Below are 16,981 nucleotides of genomic sequence, written 5' to 3' on the forward strand. Positions count from 1 at the left end.
TGTTATTTTCTTTTAAAAGGGGGAAAAAAAGGTCTTTGCAGCTCATGTAACCAAGCATGGAATTCTGAGGATCCTACAGAACTTTGGAAGCATGAATCACCTAGTCTGTTCATTAGTTTAAACTTGAGCTATTGGAAAGCTTCTTCAGAGAAATGGACGTGTTCAATTCATAGTTTTCCAAGCATCCCATCTTGGGAATGTACATGGGCAGGAAAGGGAATAACAGCATCAGAGATAGAGTACAATATGCACCATTAAAGGGACTTCCCGAATCATTGAGATCACAGATCCATTTAAGTAATTATTATTTACCTTGGAGCTAATGTGACCGGCAACTCCTAATAAGGTCTATTTGACTCTCAGAGTAAAGGTTCATTTCAATGTTATTTTAGATAAATAAGAGATCATTTTCTCTTTGAGACGAATGTAGACAAACTTGTATTTTCTTTCCTGAAAAATGTCAGAAAAAGTCAGCAGCCTTACATTATTTGCTGTGCATGACTCCTTTCTGGGACAACACAGTGACATTTCCGAAATGACTCTGAAAGTTTGGCTTTTTCCATTAGCGCTAAATGACATTGGATGGGAAATCTACACCCTCCATTAAAAAGCCAAGTGGTATTTTGAAAGCTAGTTTGTGTCTCCCAAGACAGGCTTTCTTGTCTCCCTCATGTCTGTCAGAAGCAAAGAAGAGATCTGAAGGAATCCCACTTGGTTTGTGGCCTACAAAGCTAAGACTGAATCTGAGTTAGTTCATGCTCCTGTTCTCGAAATACTGACCGTGTTGGCTTTTTCAAAAAGGCACCATATTGGCAAGGAAATAATAATCACAATCATAACAATAATAGTAATAAAAAACCACTAAGCATTTGTATAGCACTTCAAAGTTTGTAAAGCACCCTGGGAGAGATGTTATTATCTGCCATTTTAAATCCATTTTACAGATGAGTAAACTAAGACTGAGAAATGAATGGAATTACTCATAGTCACACAGCTAGAAAGAGTCTGAAGTACGATCAGAGAGTCCACCCCCCCTACACCCAGATCCCTGTGCATGAGTCACCTTCCCTAGCATCAGCCTCCCATCAGTATTCAGGGGTTTGATCTCTATCCCCTACCCCCTACAAGTGACCTATGCTCCTTGAGAAAGTTAAGGTGAATCACAACTCTCAGTACACCAGAAAATTCTCTAGGAATAGATATGATAGACAACACAATGATGTATGTCAAGGGAGGGAGTTTCATACATGCAAACAAGGCAACAGAGGTGAATTCATTTTTAGTTCCATGAAGAAGAAAATATGATTCACCATAGGACCCTATTACTTGTACATGTCTGAAACAAGACTAAAAATGTCTCATTCAAGGAATTTGTTGCCTTTTTTTTTTTTTTGGTTTAGATGGAGACCTGTGTGAAACTGCCTTCCTCAATAGACATCATGGTGTTACCTCTCATTTATATTCTCACCCCAGATCTCCTAATGGGCATGAGCCAGAGGCAGGATTTGAATCCTGGTCTTTCCCACTCCAAGGCTTGCCCTCTATTCCTTATATGAAGCTGCCTCTAAGTCAGGGGTGGGGAACCTGAGGCCTCAAGACTATGTGTAGCCCTCTGGATCCTTGGATGTGGCCTTTGGACTGAGTCCAAATTTTACAGAATAAATCCTTTTATTAAGGGGATTTGTTCTGTGAAGTTTGGATTCAGTCAAAGGGCTGCACTAGAGGACCCAGAGGACCACATGTGGCCTTGAGGCTGCAGGTTCCCCACCCCTGGTCTAACTTATTTGATCCTTTGTCAATTTGCAAGTCATCTGTCAAAGTACAGCTGTGAATATGAGCAGTAGCATGATAATCAGTCAGTCAATAAGCAATTGTTATCACTCACTATGTATCAGAAGCTACACTAAGCACTAAAGACATGAGGAAAAAGTCAAAAAATGTCCCTGCCTTCAGGGAACTTACACTCTAATAAGAGGAAAAGCATACAGCTAAATTGGTATCTGAAAGACACAGATAAGAGTAGATACAAGATAATCTTAGAAGGAAAGCAATTGAGGGAGTGGAGAGGACTGGGAGAGGCTTCCTGCAGAAAGGAAGATTTGTCATTGAAAATGCTGAGTTCAAATCCTGGCTTTCCTGCTCAGTACCTAAGTGACTTTGGGCAAATCACTTGGCCTCCTCTGTCCTCAGTTTCTTCATCCATAAAATGGGGCAGTCAAACTAGATAACTCTAAGTTCTCCTCCTGTTCTAAATCTATGAATTTCCACTTCAAATGCCCATGATTTAGAAGACAATCGCACTTCCCTTTCAATGTTAGCTGAACATGGGCTTAGCTAACATAGTAAACATGGGCTCTTGAGCCTTGGAGCTAATTACCAAATCCACCAGCCCTCAGCTGGTTTAATTTACTACATCTCTTCCAATGTTCCAAATGGATGGGTTGTAAAGGCCAGGAAGGATGTACTTAGGCATCTGCCATAAGCATGTGAAATATCCATTCCCTCCTCACCGACTGCCTCCTTCCCTGATAAAGACTAAGCTCATTTAGCTGAATAAAGACCCCAAGAAAGCTCAGGCTGAACAGAATTGTCCCTTGACTCTGGTGAGGGAGGCCTGACCAGCAGGGCGGAAGAGGCGAAGTTGGTGAGAGCATGTGTGAGAAGGGCCAGCCTGGAGAAAAGCTTTCAAGGATGATTGTAGACATCCCTCTTGACCTCACACTCTTTTCCTCTTTTCTTGACTCCTAAAGTCAAGAAATGCTGAGGGAGATGTCTCAAGGTGATCAATCATGCCACCTGTTGAGGAGCGACATGACAAAGAAGCCTAGAAGTTAGTAAGTCCCAGGTTCAAATTCTGCCTCTGACCTAGACTGCCTCGGTAACCAGCAACTTTCTGAGATTCAATGTCAGGGATTAAAAGGAAAATGAAAATGACAAATGAAATATACATACATGTATATATATATAGAGAGAGAGAGAGAGAGAGAGATAGATATATATGTTTAAAATTTTCCAATGATTAGATTTGTCCATGGAGGCAGCTTAGTACATTGGAGTCAAAATGGTGAACTGGATTGAAATCTCAATCCCATCACTTACTTCCTCTCTAATCTTAAGGTGGTCAATTCATTTCTCTAAGCTTCACTTTCCTCATATATAAAATGAGGAATTGTACTAGATGGCATCTCTCTGAGACCTCTTCTGCCTTGAGATATGTGATCCTATGAAAAGGTTGCCTTAGCATATAATGCTTCCTCATCACTGAATGTCTTCAAACCCAGGTTGGATAACCAAGATAGATAGACTTCTTCTTTTTTTGGGGGGGCGGGGGTCAGACCAAATAGCCACCACTATCTCTTCCGACAGTGAAGCTCCATAATTCATCATTGTAAATTATAGACAAGCTGTCTCTCTCCATCAGTGGAAGGAATTTCCCATCATGGATCACCTTATAAAGATGAAATTCACACGTCTGAATCAAAAACAAACTAAAAAAAGAAAAAAACTAACAACATTTCAAGTCCCCCCCCCCACCATTACCTTGTATTTAGGAATGGTCTTTAGTAGCTCTTTCACTGGGACATCAGTGCCAACCACTCCAAGCAGAATCCCTTTAGATCTCTGTTAACAATGACAGTGATTTTGAAAAAGATCATTAGAACTGAGATATCACATTCTGTTAAAAAAAATATGCATTTAGGAATTATCCAGTGTATCTAATAAAGAAGGAAAATGAGTCAAGTTCCCCCAATGGAAGAGAGGAAACCTGCTACAAACTTGGAGGAAGGAATTGTAGCTCATCTAGCAAATTCATACAATCCTTCTTTGTTCAGAAAATTAGAGGTCAGTAAGAGAAGAAAGAAGGCAGATAGAATGGGGTGTAGATAGGAGGGCACAGGGATCAGAAGCAAAACACTTTTGAGGAGGGATGGGGTGAAAGGAGAATGAGAGAAGGATAAACAAAGGGGAGATAGGATGGAGGGAAATATACAGCTATTAATCACAACTGTGAAAAAAATACGCAAGTGTCTCTGATAAAGGCCTCATGTCTCAAATATATGGAGGACTGAGTCAACTTTATAAGAATACAAGTCATTCCCTAATTGACAAATGGTCATAGGATATGAACAAGCAGTTTTCAAAAAAAGAAAATAAAGTTATCTGCAGTCATATAAGAAAATGCTTTAAATCACTACTGATTAGAGAAATGCACATTAAAACAACTCTGAGGTCCCACCTAACACTCATCAGATTGGTTAATAAGACAGAAAAGTAAAATGATAAATGTTGGAGGGGATGCAACAAAATAAGGACAGCAATACACAGTTGGTGGAGTTGTGAACTGATTCAAATATTTTGGAGAGCAATTTGGAACTATGCCCAAAGGGCTATAAAATCATGCTTACCCTTTGACCTAGCATTACAACTACCGGGTCTGTATCCCAAAGAGATCAAAGAAAAGAGGAAAGGACTCATATGAACAAAATATTTTTATAACAGCTCTTTTTGTGGTGGCAAAGAATTGGAAATTGAAGGGATGTCCATCAGTTGGATATTGACTGAACAAATTGTGGTATATGATTATGATGTAATACTATTATACTATAGGAAGTGACACCAGGTGGTTTCAGAAAAAAATCTGGAAAGACTCATATGAACTGAAGCAAAGTGAAGTGAGCAGAACCAGGAGATCATTGTACACAGTAAGAGCAGTACTGTATGATGATCGACTGTGAATGACTTAGCTACTCTGATCAAGGCAATGATCCAAGGCAATTCCAAAGGACCCATGAAGAAAAATGCTATCTGTCACCAGGGAGAGAACTGATGAAGTCTGAGTGCAGATTGAAGCAGATTTTTTTGTTTTACTTTCTCCTTTTTTTGCTTTTTTTTTCCTTTTTTGGTCTGTTTTCTTTGTTTTCTTTCACAACATGACTAATATGGAAATATGTTTTACATGACTGCGCACGTATAATCTATATCAAATTTCTTGCCTTCTCAATGAGATGCAGGAGGAGAAAGTGAGAAAATTTGGAGCTCCGAATTTTAGAAAATGAATTTTAAAAATTGTTTTTCCATGTAATTAAAAAAAATATATCAATGAGATGCAAAAAAAAAGAAAATTAGAAGTCAGGTTGGGGCTGGAGGGGAGAAGATTCCAAAGTTATAATTGCTCAACCAAACATCAAGCATTTATTAAGAATTTATTTTGAGTCAGTAACAATGGCATTGTGGATAGAGAGCCAAAGTCAAAGACAGGAATACCTGGATTCTCTGTCCTATACCGGTTATGAGACTCTAATACATGCTCTCAGTGATCTAGGCAAATCTCTAAGAGTATAAATGGCAGAAGAGATGCCAACTTGCGTTGGGAGGCATATTTCCCTCATTGGGGAGTTCCCTATACCAATACAATTGCAGGTCAAATCCCCACATGCTAAGTGCTGGGGACACAAAGAAAAATCTACAAGGAGTTGAAACTCTAATGGGGGATGGGGGAGACACCACGCACATAACTAGGTCTATAGCATACCAACGGAGTAGATGGAAATTAACCTAGTTCCCCTCATGAAGCACATTTACAAGGCACTGCCAACTTGTACGTGGGAGAGAGAAAGAAAAGAGCCAGAGAAAGATGGAGCCATACTGAGTGATTTACCCATGATACCAGCCCCAGAATCAGAGCTGACAAGCTGGAAGGGACCTCAGAGACCTAGTCCAAAGCCTTCATTTTACAGATAGGGAAACTGAGGTCATAGAGGTAAGGGGTAGAACAGTTGGAATTTGGTTCCAAATCCTCAGAGCCCAAACCCATCCTCTTTTCCCAGGGTACCATGCTTCCTCCTAGAAGGTTCTAGAAAAGGAAGCCTGTAAGACCTCTGTAAGAAAAGGCCGAAAAACTCATATGGGATGAAGCTACCTGATCTGTGAAGAAGAAATTGGTTATTGTCTGTTTCCTTAAGGAAGCTTTGGGCCAGATCTGTGAGTTCATTGGTGTAGAAAATGCCCTCTCTTCAATGCACTTCAGGGACTTGCCTGTAACTTACGGTTTCAGAGGACTGACTTGGTGGGGCATTCAGAAGTTAAGTGACTTCTTCAAGGTCCCACTGAATGTGTCAAATGTATTTAAAGGCAGGAATTCAATCCAAGACTTCTGAGTCCAAGGTAGGCTCCCTATTACCTTATGCTACATCACCTCTGTCTTTTCCCTCCTTTACCTTCAGGAAAATAATCATAAAATTAAACAATAAACATTTAAGTGCCTACTAGGCACTTGGCACCATCCTAGGCATGGAGATAACAAATACAAAGATGAGATAGCCTACACCTTCAAAGACCTTACATTCTACTAGAAGGGGTGGAGATACATGCTCAGAGATTAGTAAACTCAGGGCAGATGCAAGAGAAATAGAAAATGATCAAGTGGGGTGGGTGGGGGGAGGAGGCAGGCACTAAAACTGGAAGAAATGGGGAAAGCTTCCTGAAGGAGAGCGATCATAAGGTGAGCTCTGAGAAGGGAGCAAGTGATTCCTGGAGTGGATCAGAGGAGAGGAGCATTCTAGGTTCGGGGGACAACTAGTCTGGGCAAAGACTCTGAGATTAAGGATGGAATATTATGTAGGTAAAACCCCATTGGCCAGTTTAATTGAATCACTGAGACAGTGATGGTGAAGAATGTACAATCAAGCTGCAAAGATAGTCTATAGCCAGATCTGCAGGTCTTCAATGTCCTCGGGAAATTGGATTTTACCCTAAGGAAAGTGGGGAGCTCCTGAAGCTTTGTTGGGAGAGGGGTGATATGTTAAGATCTTCCCTATGATGAATATCACTTTAGCAGACGTATGGAGACAAGATTGGAAAGGGGAGACACTGAGGCAGGGAGATAAATCAGGAGACCATTGCGATAGTTCTGCCGAGAATCGGCTAACCCTCCCTTGTCATAATCAGAAGGACCTCCATGGCTCTTCCTTTCCTGAGGACTGGATCCTTTAAAATATGGAAATTTTTGCGTTTGGAATGCAATGAAATAATTTATGTTTGGATACCCCTGGAATCTGTCTGTTTCTAGTTATCCTCACGACAGATGTATCCTCTTAAAAAAAAAATCATAAACACCCAAACCTGAGAAGTAACAAGGCTGACAAGAACCTTTGAATTGGCTCATTATAACGCCATAGGGAGAAATCAACACTTACGGTTTCATTTTGCTTGCTGAAAACAGGCATAGCGACTGTCGTCATCAAAACCAGCCCCTGATCGTCAGCAAGCTAGAAGAGGAAGGAAAAATAGGTTACCTTTACTTTTAGGAAAAGTATCTTAGGAAATGAAGCTTAGTCCGAGGCCATGGTCAAACATTCATGGCATCTTCTTTATACAACTTAGGGTTGGTTGCCTTGACTAGACAGAAATCAGTCACATTCCTCCAGCATCTCTAAGGCCAGGCTAGCTCAATTATTACTGGCCTGTGCCCCAGATCAACCAGGAGTGAAGCTAGAAGACCTAGAACCCAAATAGCGTGTGTTCACAAAGATTTCAAAGGGCAAGCTAGAGGCCAAAGAGTAGCTATAGAGACAAAAATCACAGGTCTTTGGAAGAAGACAGTACCAGCAGCCAGTAAGGATCACCATTTAGACAACGTCCCATGAAATTGGAGTTCTGGATTGATAGGATAGCAGCACAGCTGTTTGAACAACCCATAATTACAACAGCTGACATTGGTAGAATGATAATAGCTAATAATAACATTTATATAGCTGTTAAGGTTTGCAAAGGACTTTATACATAAGTTATCTCATTTAATCCTCACAACTACCCTGTGAGACTGGTTACTATTATTATCTCCATTTTTATAGATGAGGAAACTGACGCTCAGAGGGGTTAAGGGACCTGCCCAGGGTCACAAAGCTAGTAAATGTCTGAGACTGGACTTGAATGTAGGTCTTCTAACTCCAAGGCCTTTATTCTTTCCACGAGACTCCATGGCCTATCATGGACGCAGCACGTATTTGGTACTAAGCATAGCTGGAGTTATTAAGATGTATTTTTTTCTTGACAAAAAAAATGACCAAATTAGTGAATGTTTGTGAGCATTATTATTTCAGAAATAGGAGAACTGAACTGTACCTTATCAGATATTAAGCTTGCGTATAGCTTTCACTTCAATCATATGGCAATTCCATACTTTAACAGCACAGTATTACACACACACCACACACACACACACACACACACACACACACACACACACACACACACGCCCCTTTTTCCCCCCTACCTTATGTTAAACTGATATGAAAATGACCAGGTCCTAATCCAGTCCTAAATAAACAAAGGAAAGGGCCTAAGCCCCATTTGGCCCTGTCCACCACATGATGATCTCAACTTTAATTCACCAGGGGAGGTCTTGGTCATGTGTGTCACCAGACTGTGGGAATTTGTCTGCCTGTTCAGCTTTCCAGTCAATCATGGCTCATCTAGATGAGGACAGGAATACTGCGGGGGAAGGAGGAATGGGAGCAGGGACAGGAACCCAGAAATATGCTCTTTGCATTCCATGAAGCATGATGGACGTGGAGTCAGAGGACTGGATTCAAATCCTGATTCTGCCCCTTGCTACCTGGGCGACTCACTTTTCTGAATCTCTTCATCTATTGAATGAGGGAGCATGGATTGAATGACTGGAGCATCCCTTCTAGCTCAAAATCCAGGATCCCAAGGCACTCTTAGCATGTCACTTCCCTAGATGTTGTGGCTGCTGGCTGAAGCCTGAACCCTGCAGATGCTCACAGTTGTAGGCAGGGGTCTAGGACCTCATGAGGGACCTATAATCTCTTTGACATCCTAAGACCTGACCTCACTCTGGAGATGAACAGAGTTTAAAGGCTACTTACTCAATTTCCTTCATTATATAAATGAGGAGACTGAGGTCCAGGAAGTTTGTGACACTTGCACAGGGTCACATGGTAGCTTGTAAGTGGCTGAGATGGGATTTGAACCCAAGCCTTTTCACTGGAGATCCAGGAATCTTTCTCCTGAATTACATAGATGAGAATGTACTTTCTTTTACTCCTCTGCCTAATAGTGAGCAAGAACATATATTTGCTCCCAGGATGTTAATCTATTAAGCATCTACAGCATGGTAGGCACTGTGCGTGGCTCTGGGGAGCCAAAGACAAATAAGATAGTTGTTGCTCTCAAGGAGCTTACGTTCTGTTTAGGGAGACAACATGGACATATAGAAGCATATACAAAATAGCTAGCCATTGCCTCCTCAAACCTGATAGCTTTTAACACTGAAAGGGCTTGGGGAATTTGGGGGGAGTGGGGGTGAGGAGAAGGTCCATTCATAGCCCACCACATACTGCAGAGGCTGCTTGGGTGGAAGCGACCCTTATGATTCATGTACAAGATTTCCAAGAAAAACTCAGACAGTGAATAAACATTTATGTTAATGGACGGGGGTGAGAGGTTACTGTTGTCCACCTGGGCAGACTTCCAGCTAAGTGAAGTCCAAGTGGGGATCCCAATTGAAAGTTCTCTTCCAGTAGGCTTGCCCATGTGGAGCATCTGTATCTGGATGGCGTGGGGCTGGTGCTCGGTCCCATAATGAGAATATATTCAGCCAGATCCTTCATTTCCTATTCTACATGACGGGGTGCTCTGGTATCAAAGGAAATGATGAATAATGCTGAACATCTGGTTTATAAAACACACACTTGCTCACCAGATTGACAGCTTCCTGTCAGTTTCCCAAGTTAATCGTGCATGTGGGGGAGTATGAATATGCATTTGCTATCTTCTGCTAGGTTCAAGTTTAAGTACCAGGGCTCAGTCCCAAATGGACCAGGCCTTGATATGCACAGACCTCAGGCTGGGGCCCTCATGGGAGTAAATAGAGCATATGTGTATATTTATTTCTACCGTGTATGGGTAGAGTATATTTACTTATAATCTATACGTGTGTGTATATATATATAGCATAGTATGGTATATATGTCTGTGTTTGTATGCATATGTATGTTCTACTGTCTAGTCTGCTTTGATACACCATGAAAATCCATTATTGGTCCATAAATTCCTAACTGGAGCTATTGTCGAGATGGTGGCCAACTGCCAACTACCAAACCTCTTTTTTGACTGATGTAAGTCAGCAGGTACTGATGGGAGCAGGGAGGTGGGGGAAGGGGGGAAGGAGGCAACCTAGCATAAGGAATAGAGAGTCAAACAAAGAATCAGGCAAACCTGGGTTCCAATCTCCCTTATGATCCATACTGGTTATATGACCCCGGGCAAGTCACTTAATGTCTCAGAAACCCAGACGACTCTCTACGGCTATATGTTGCAGAGTCTTTATGACTTGTCTTAATAGATAGGGTGATTCTTCACTGAGTTCCTTATGAATTCAGAAACATAAGGCCAAGGGGAAAAGGTCACTAAGTCCAGAGGTCCTGAGTCCATGTACCTTTTCAGCACATAAGACCACGGTAAATAGAGTCCCAGGATTTAGAGCAGAAATGGATCTCCAATGTACTTCTGTCTGATGATTTTATAGATAAGGAAACATAAGTTGGCTTGCTCAAAGTCACATAGTTAATAGCAGCTTGAACATGGGTCTTCTGACTGCAGTCCCAATGTTCCGTCCTATACACCACAGCCATAAATAAAGTTATTTTACGTAGCAAGTTAATCATGAATGTGGGGCAGTATGAATGTGCATTTCCTAACTTCTATGACATTCAAGGGGATAACTTCCCAGAAAAAAAAATTATAATCCCAGGCACATTTTTACATATTAGAGACTTTGTGGTGATGGGAGACTCCAAAGATAGCTAGGACAAAGCTACTACTGTCCATGTACCCACCCTGCCAGAGAAGATAAGAAAATTTGTCCCCCAGTAGCATTAAAACCCTCAACTATGCCACCTAATAATTGGGGAAAGTTTTATTCTGGGTGAGAGAAAAATTAATGCTATATTTAATTAGGTTTTAATATATTTAAACTGCTCAGAAGAGAGGTTCTGTCTTTTACAAACAGAGAAGGAAGCTGGTATGGGGGTCAAATAACGGGCTTTGGAGTCAGGAAGCCTGGGATCCAAGTTCTGTTTCTGACAGGTACTGGCTGTTAGACCCTGGACAAGTCCTTTACACTCTCAATGTCCCAGTTAACTCTCTAAGGCTGAAAGTTACAAATGAATTGCTGAGCTCTATAAGTAGAGGAGGTTTCCATAATAGAGTTGCCTATTCCCATGAAATCAGATTGGGATTGAAAAAATAAAAACTCTATGTGAGAAACAAGCATATCTACAGGAAGCCAATTTGGCATGACTCCACTGTATGGAAATCTCCATTAATGCTGGGATGGGGATATGAGAATAAAGCATACCAGCATAAGGTCATCATGGTTCAACTGTGCTTCAAAGAAGAATCTTCCTCCACTGTCTACAGACAATCAACAAGCATTTATCAAGTTCTTCCTCTTCTGCCAGGAAATTTCCTCCATGTCAAGAATACAAACACAAATATGAAACAATTCCTACCCTCAAGGAACATATAGTTTATCAAGGGAAGCAACATACATAGACGTAGCCATAGATATCGATATCAATATAGTATGTATAAAAAACATCCAGATTAATGTGGAGGAGAGAGAAGGGTTATCATTGGAGAAAAGATAAGGAAGGTAGGGGAAGATACAATTTGAAACAAATAATACCAACACTGTTTCAGAGATCAGACAAGGAGGGAAAGTTGTGGATAGCTGGGAGAAAGGAACTCTTAGGGCAAGATTCTATCGAAGATCCCACACTAACCAGCAAGCCCTGATTTTTTGAATGTAGAGTCAGGAAACAATCCAGCAAGTTTAAGGCTATATGGCCATAATTTTTGCCTTGCTGCATGCTAGAAGGATGTTTATAGACCCTTCTGACAACTCTTATAATGTCTTGGTACAAAAAGATAAATACCCTTACGTGTAGAAATTAATAGGCGACATTGGACATATTGGACTGATTAGCCACAGTCGATCATACTGTACCTCGACCTTAACATAGTGACATCATCGGTTCTCTTTGCTTATGAAGGACTAACAACTTAGGCACATAAGCTGAAATTTAGGGATTCAGTGGACTTTTCTATGTGTAATTCAGGAAAAATGTTTTTCCAAGGTGAGAACAGTGTTCACTATCAGAAGATGGTAATATTAGCCAGTGAATATCCTGAGATTTGTCCTAACTTTGGCTTAAATGTTGGGTGATAGTTATGGATGATGATACTATTGGCTGAATTCTCTCAGAAGAGGTCACTTTGGGATGTTAACAAGATCATTGGGTCATAAGATTAAAGATCTGGAGCTGAAAACCACATAAGGGATCATCCGATCTTTGTGTCATGGACCCCATTGGCAGCCTGGTAAAGCCTAAAGACCTCTTCTCAGACTAATGGTTTTTAATGTGTAAAATTACTAAGGAATCCAATTAAATATCAAATATAAATATGGAAATATATATTCTTAAAAGTACACAAAGCCCTGGCGAAGAATCTTTGATCTGTTCCAATATCTTCAGTGAATATATAAGGAGACTACGGCATAGGGAGTTTAGTGATAGTAAAAGAGTGATATTACTTAACGCCAATAGCCTCACCAAAAAAGAAAAATGATATTAGAGGTCCTAGAGGTGTCAGCTTCCAAGGCCATCCCTGAACAGCATCGATATGGGAGAGGGGAAAGGGACAAACGTGGAACATTGAATAGGATGTCTTTTTTGTTAACTTATTGATCAGTTTTGCCCTTTTTTTGTCCTTTAAAAATATTTTATATAAGAGAAGGTTCTTAAGGAAGGCAGAGGGGAGGGATATAGAGGGGAATGGAAACTATGTAAAAACAAAAATATATTAAGAAATCCTATTTAAACAAGATGAGAAAGGAGAGTAGCATATAATTAATAGTCATAACTAAGGATGTGCATGATATGAACTCACAAAATTTAGATAGCAGCAGAATAGATTAGAAAGTAGAAATCGACTACATGTTGTATTCAACAGCCATATGGAAATAGGAAACTTCATGTGGACTTGGAGCAGAAATTGTGCCTCAGGTAAATATTTTTTTAAAGGTTGTGGTGGCAAATAATGTCTCAGAGAAGTCAACAGTAAACATAGACATGATTATAAGAGCTAAGCAGAGAAAAATGGTATTCCTAAAGGTACCTATGTAAGACCAGTACCTATGCAGAGTTCATCTCCTCCCACATTTCAAGGATTAGGACTTGATTTTCCTAAGAGTGAGCCAAGACTCAGACAGTGCCTCTCTTTGCATATCTTTCTGATGGCCTGTGGCTATGTTGACATGATTTCTTGATCTAAATAGGCATTTACTAAATAGGAGTTAAAAGGAGTATACCTATTGTTCAGAAGCATGTGCATATGTATGTATATTGTTAATTTATAAATGTACATATGTGTGATATTATGTATACAAGGTTCAGGGACTCCAGGTGAAGGGCTTCTGCCTTAAGGAGATAGTGATTTTCACTTACCTTGCTCTTTCTATGAATCTTACATACATGAGTGACTAAAGTGGATTCCTGGAGTCAGGAAGATTTCATTTCAAATCTGGACTCAGACACTGATTGAATGACTCTAAGTCACTTAATCTCTTTCTAACTCAGTTTCCTCAATTGTAAAATGGAGACAATAATAGCACCCTCACCACAGCGCTGTTGTGAGGATCAAACGAGATATTATTTGTAAGAGCTTAGCACCATGCCTGGCACATAGTGGGCACTTAATAAATATTTGTTCTTTCCTTCCTTCTTTCCTCCTGTCCTCTTTCCCTGCCTTCTTGCTTTCTTCCTTTCTTTTCTTTCTCCCTTCTTCTCTTCTTTCCAATAAAGTTATGAATGCAGCTTCTGCCCTACATCCATTTTCATGGTCTTGCTGGCCACTTCATTTTCAATTAAGGTATTCTGGCCTCCCAACTTTTCTGGGAAGGAATGCCTATTATATAGCTGAAGGCTTTTCCCTATGTGATTCCAAGTCTGCTCTTTAGCCTCTGGTGACCTTTAGCTTTGGTTAAAGTCTTAATAGACATACACCTAACAAATAACATAGACAAACTATTATTTACTTAAATAAAAGAGAGTCAGGAAAACCAAATTACTGTACTTAAAAATAGTAAAATGAAAATTCACAAATTATGAAGAGGAAATGGAAGAAATAATTAGAAATGATTTTGTCTAATTGCATACCAACCAAACCAATGATTTAAATGAAATAGGTGAATATTTACAATGAGATTCGGGGCTTCTAGTTTGGAAATTGTATTGAAGGAAATTAGAATTTCTTCTTGTTATGGCTGCTGCTGCTGTTTTAAGGAATATAGCTGATGGACCTCCTATGAAAACCTTTCAATTACTTTCAAACACTTTTCTCTGGTTAACTGGAAGAGTGATTCTCCCAGCATGGCCTTGAGGTCTTCTAGCCCAGCTCCCCTCAATGTGAGAGCAGAGTTCCTTAACTACTCTATGGATGGAGAAATAGATTCTGAAGGACACTTCCAATCTTTTAAAACAAAAAATATATAAATTTACATTTGTGGAACCTCCTCCCCCAGACTAGATACAGAATTTAAGTACATAAAATCATGCAATGGTGCTTGCTTATAAAGATAAATTAATATCCTGAATATTTCCTATTTAATATGGACATATTCTTCTTCATTCTTGGAAGACTAGCAAGCACAACGACTCTTCATCACCCACTGCAATGCTTGGGCATTTCAAACATTCCCAGAACACAATGCATCTTCTAGGGGCCATCTCTTACACTAAATCAGAGACTCGTTCAGCCTTCAGGACTCACTGTACCACAGGATGAAGTGGAAATGAAGGATCCTTTATTTACACCAAAATGAAGAATCTGTGGACATCAGCCATATGCATCTGTCTCTGGTGACGCTAATCAGAAGAGCTGTTTCCCTTTAAAAATCCAGACAAATTAAGAACCCTCTCCACTGTTTAGATTCACATCATGCACTGGTATGTTTCAGCATTTTCCCCAAATGCCTAAGATCTAAGCAATGGGGACGTCAGAAGAGAAAAGAAAAAATTCTTTTCCTTATGAGTCTCTCCTGCCTTTCCTCTCAATGCTCTTGGTAAAGTATGTTACACTCTAGGTCAAGGATGCTACGGCAATGAGGTTTTAATTTTTGCCAGGGACTGATTTTTTTTTCTCAAATGAATCATTATTCCTTCCATCTGGGATTGGTAGCTGATGTAAATCTAGGAGATGCCCATATTAAGCCACACTAACACGTTAGGCGTTTTTCAGAATTCTGTCACCAACTTTGTTACCATAGTGTACATATGATAAAGAGTAAAGGACTCCACTTTAAAAATGATCTTTGCCCTTCAATGTCATCCGGGGCATTTGATGTCCTTGGTATTCAAAGAGTGGTCCTATGAAGAGAGATTAAATGTGTCCAGCTTGGCTCCAAAGCTCCTATCCCTAGAGAGGCAATATGATAAAACATGGCAAAAAAAAAAAAAAGATCTGGGTTTGAACCCGGTTCAGACTCTTCTTAGATATGGAACTCTTGCTTAACCTCTCTGTGTCTCAGTCTCTTCATTTGGGAAATGGGAGAATTGGCCTCAGTGGCCTCCAAGGTCCCTTTTTAGCTCCAAAGCTATGATGTTATGGTCTTATGGTAAGAACTTGGTGCTAGGGATGGAAATTATGAAGGGTTGAATATAGGCTTAGTGAAAGAAAAAGCTTCTATTTAGAGTTGTCCCAAAGTGGAAGGTGGTACTTCAAGATGAGGTATTCGCTCCTCCTCAACACATTGGAAGTCTTTAAGCAGAGGCTGGATGGACACTGGCCCTTTGGATAGAGGCACTTCTGTGATCTTCCTGCCAAAGAAGTGGGGCCTGACCACTCCCTAGCTGGGTATGCAGGGATCTGAGCAACCCAACTATGCCCTCTGTGCCAATATGCCCCCATTATGAATCTAGTATAAATACTTCTCTTTGGGCAGCTTAGCAGGACAAAGGAAATCAGAGCATATAATGATGGACCATGTAGGTTATGAGTGGGAGGAAGAGGGCAGCTCCTTCTTCCTCCCTCATATAGTTGGCTTTAGTGACATAGCAGGAAGGGTTATGCTTTTGTATCCTCAGTGATGAAGATGGTACCCTGCCCATCTAAGTGCTTAGTGAATGGCAATTAAATTGATTACACATCTGAGAATTTTTGTCACCACTCAATCTGGCTAATTCTCACTTGATTTCTTCCCACCAAAGTTGACATCCAGAGTTCCTGCCAATCTATTTGGGTGCCATGGCACAGCAGGGCAGGCTGTGGGCTAATTCCCTGCTTGTTGCTGCTGTTTGTCTTCCATTCTTGAAGAGGACCATCAGAGAGGCCATTTGGGTCCACTGGCAAGATATAGATCAGGATGACTGGAGATGGCCCTGGAGGCAGCGGGAGACCTTGGCCTTTTCAAACTAAGGTCTTTAAGAGGTCTCAGTTTGACTGAGGCAACATCCATTCTGTGATTAAGGCTAGGTAAGAAATGAGGCAAAGAATGTCCTCTTTTACCTAGTGAAGAAAAAAAAAACAATCTAGGAAGGGAAGACCCTCAGGGTTTCTGGCCAAAACAGAAACAATTGTTATTTACATCCACTCTGAACCAATCAGGGCCCAAACAATGAACAAGTGGGGCTTGGCCTGTGACCTATGGTTGGTCAATCAATGAGAGCCAGAGTGATTTGGGTTTAAGTCATGGTCCTTAAGAAAAAAAATTCAGCCTGTAAACCCCAAGATGTCTTGTTAAGTTTCAGCAATCTAAATTTACATTCCTTTGGGCAGAGCACACACAGGTAATGATGTGATACCCTATGTGGACTGAGGGAAGGAAAGGGAAAGAAAGAGGAAGGAAAGAAGGCAGGCAGGAAGGAAGGAAGGAAGGAAGGAAGGAAGGAAGGAA

At 40.6% G+C, this 16,981-nt stretch overlaps 1 protein-coding gene across 1 annotated transcript in view; it reads right to left on the reverse strand.

The window, feature by feature from the left end:
* CACNA2D3 (calcium voltage-gated channel auxiliary subunit alpha2delta 3) overlaps positions 1–16,981 on the reverse strand; it is a 1,008,438-nt gene that overhangs the window by 260,429 nt on the left and 731,028 nt on the right. Inside the window, exons 15-16 of the mRNA XM_027835883.1 lie at positions 7,197–7,268; positions 3,541–3,621 (exon numbers count right to left, since the gene is read on the reverse strand). Of these exons, the coding sequence (XP_027691684.1) occupies positions 3,541–3,621; positions 7,197–7,268 (153 nt within the window). The remainder of the gene's footprint in view (positions 1–3,540; positions 3,622–7,196; positions 7,269–16,981) is intronic.

This window comes from Vombatus ursinus, unplaced genomic scaffold, assembly GCF_900497805.2.
Source record: "Vombatus ursinus unplaced genomic scaffold, bare-nosed wombat genome assembly UNPS02014817.1, whole genome shotgun sequence".
Lineage (NCBI taxonomy): Eukaryota > Metazoa > Chordata > Mammalia > Diprotodontia > Vombatidae > Vombatus > Vombatus ursinus.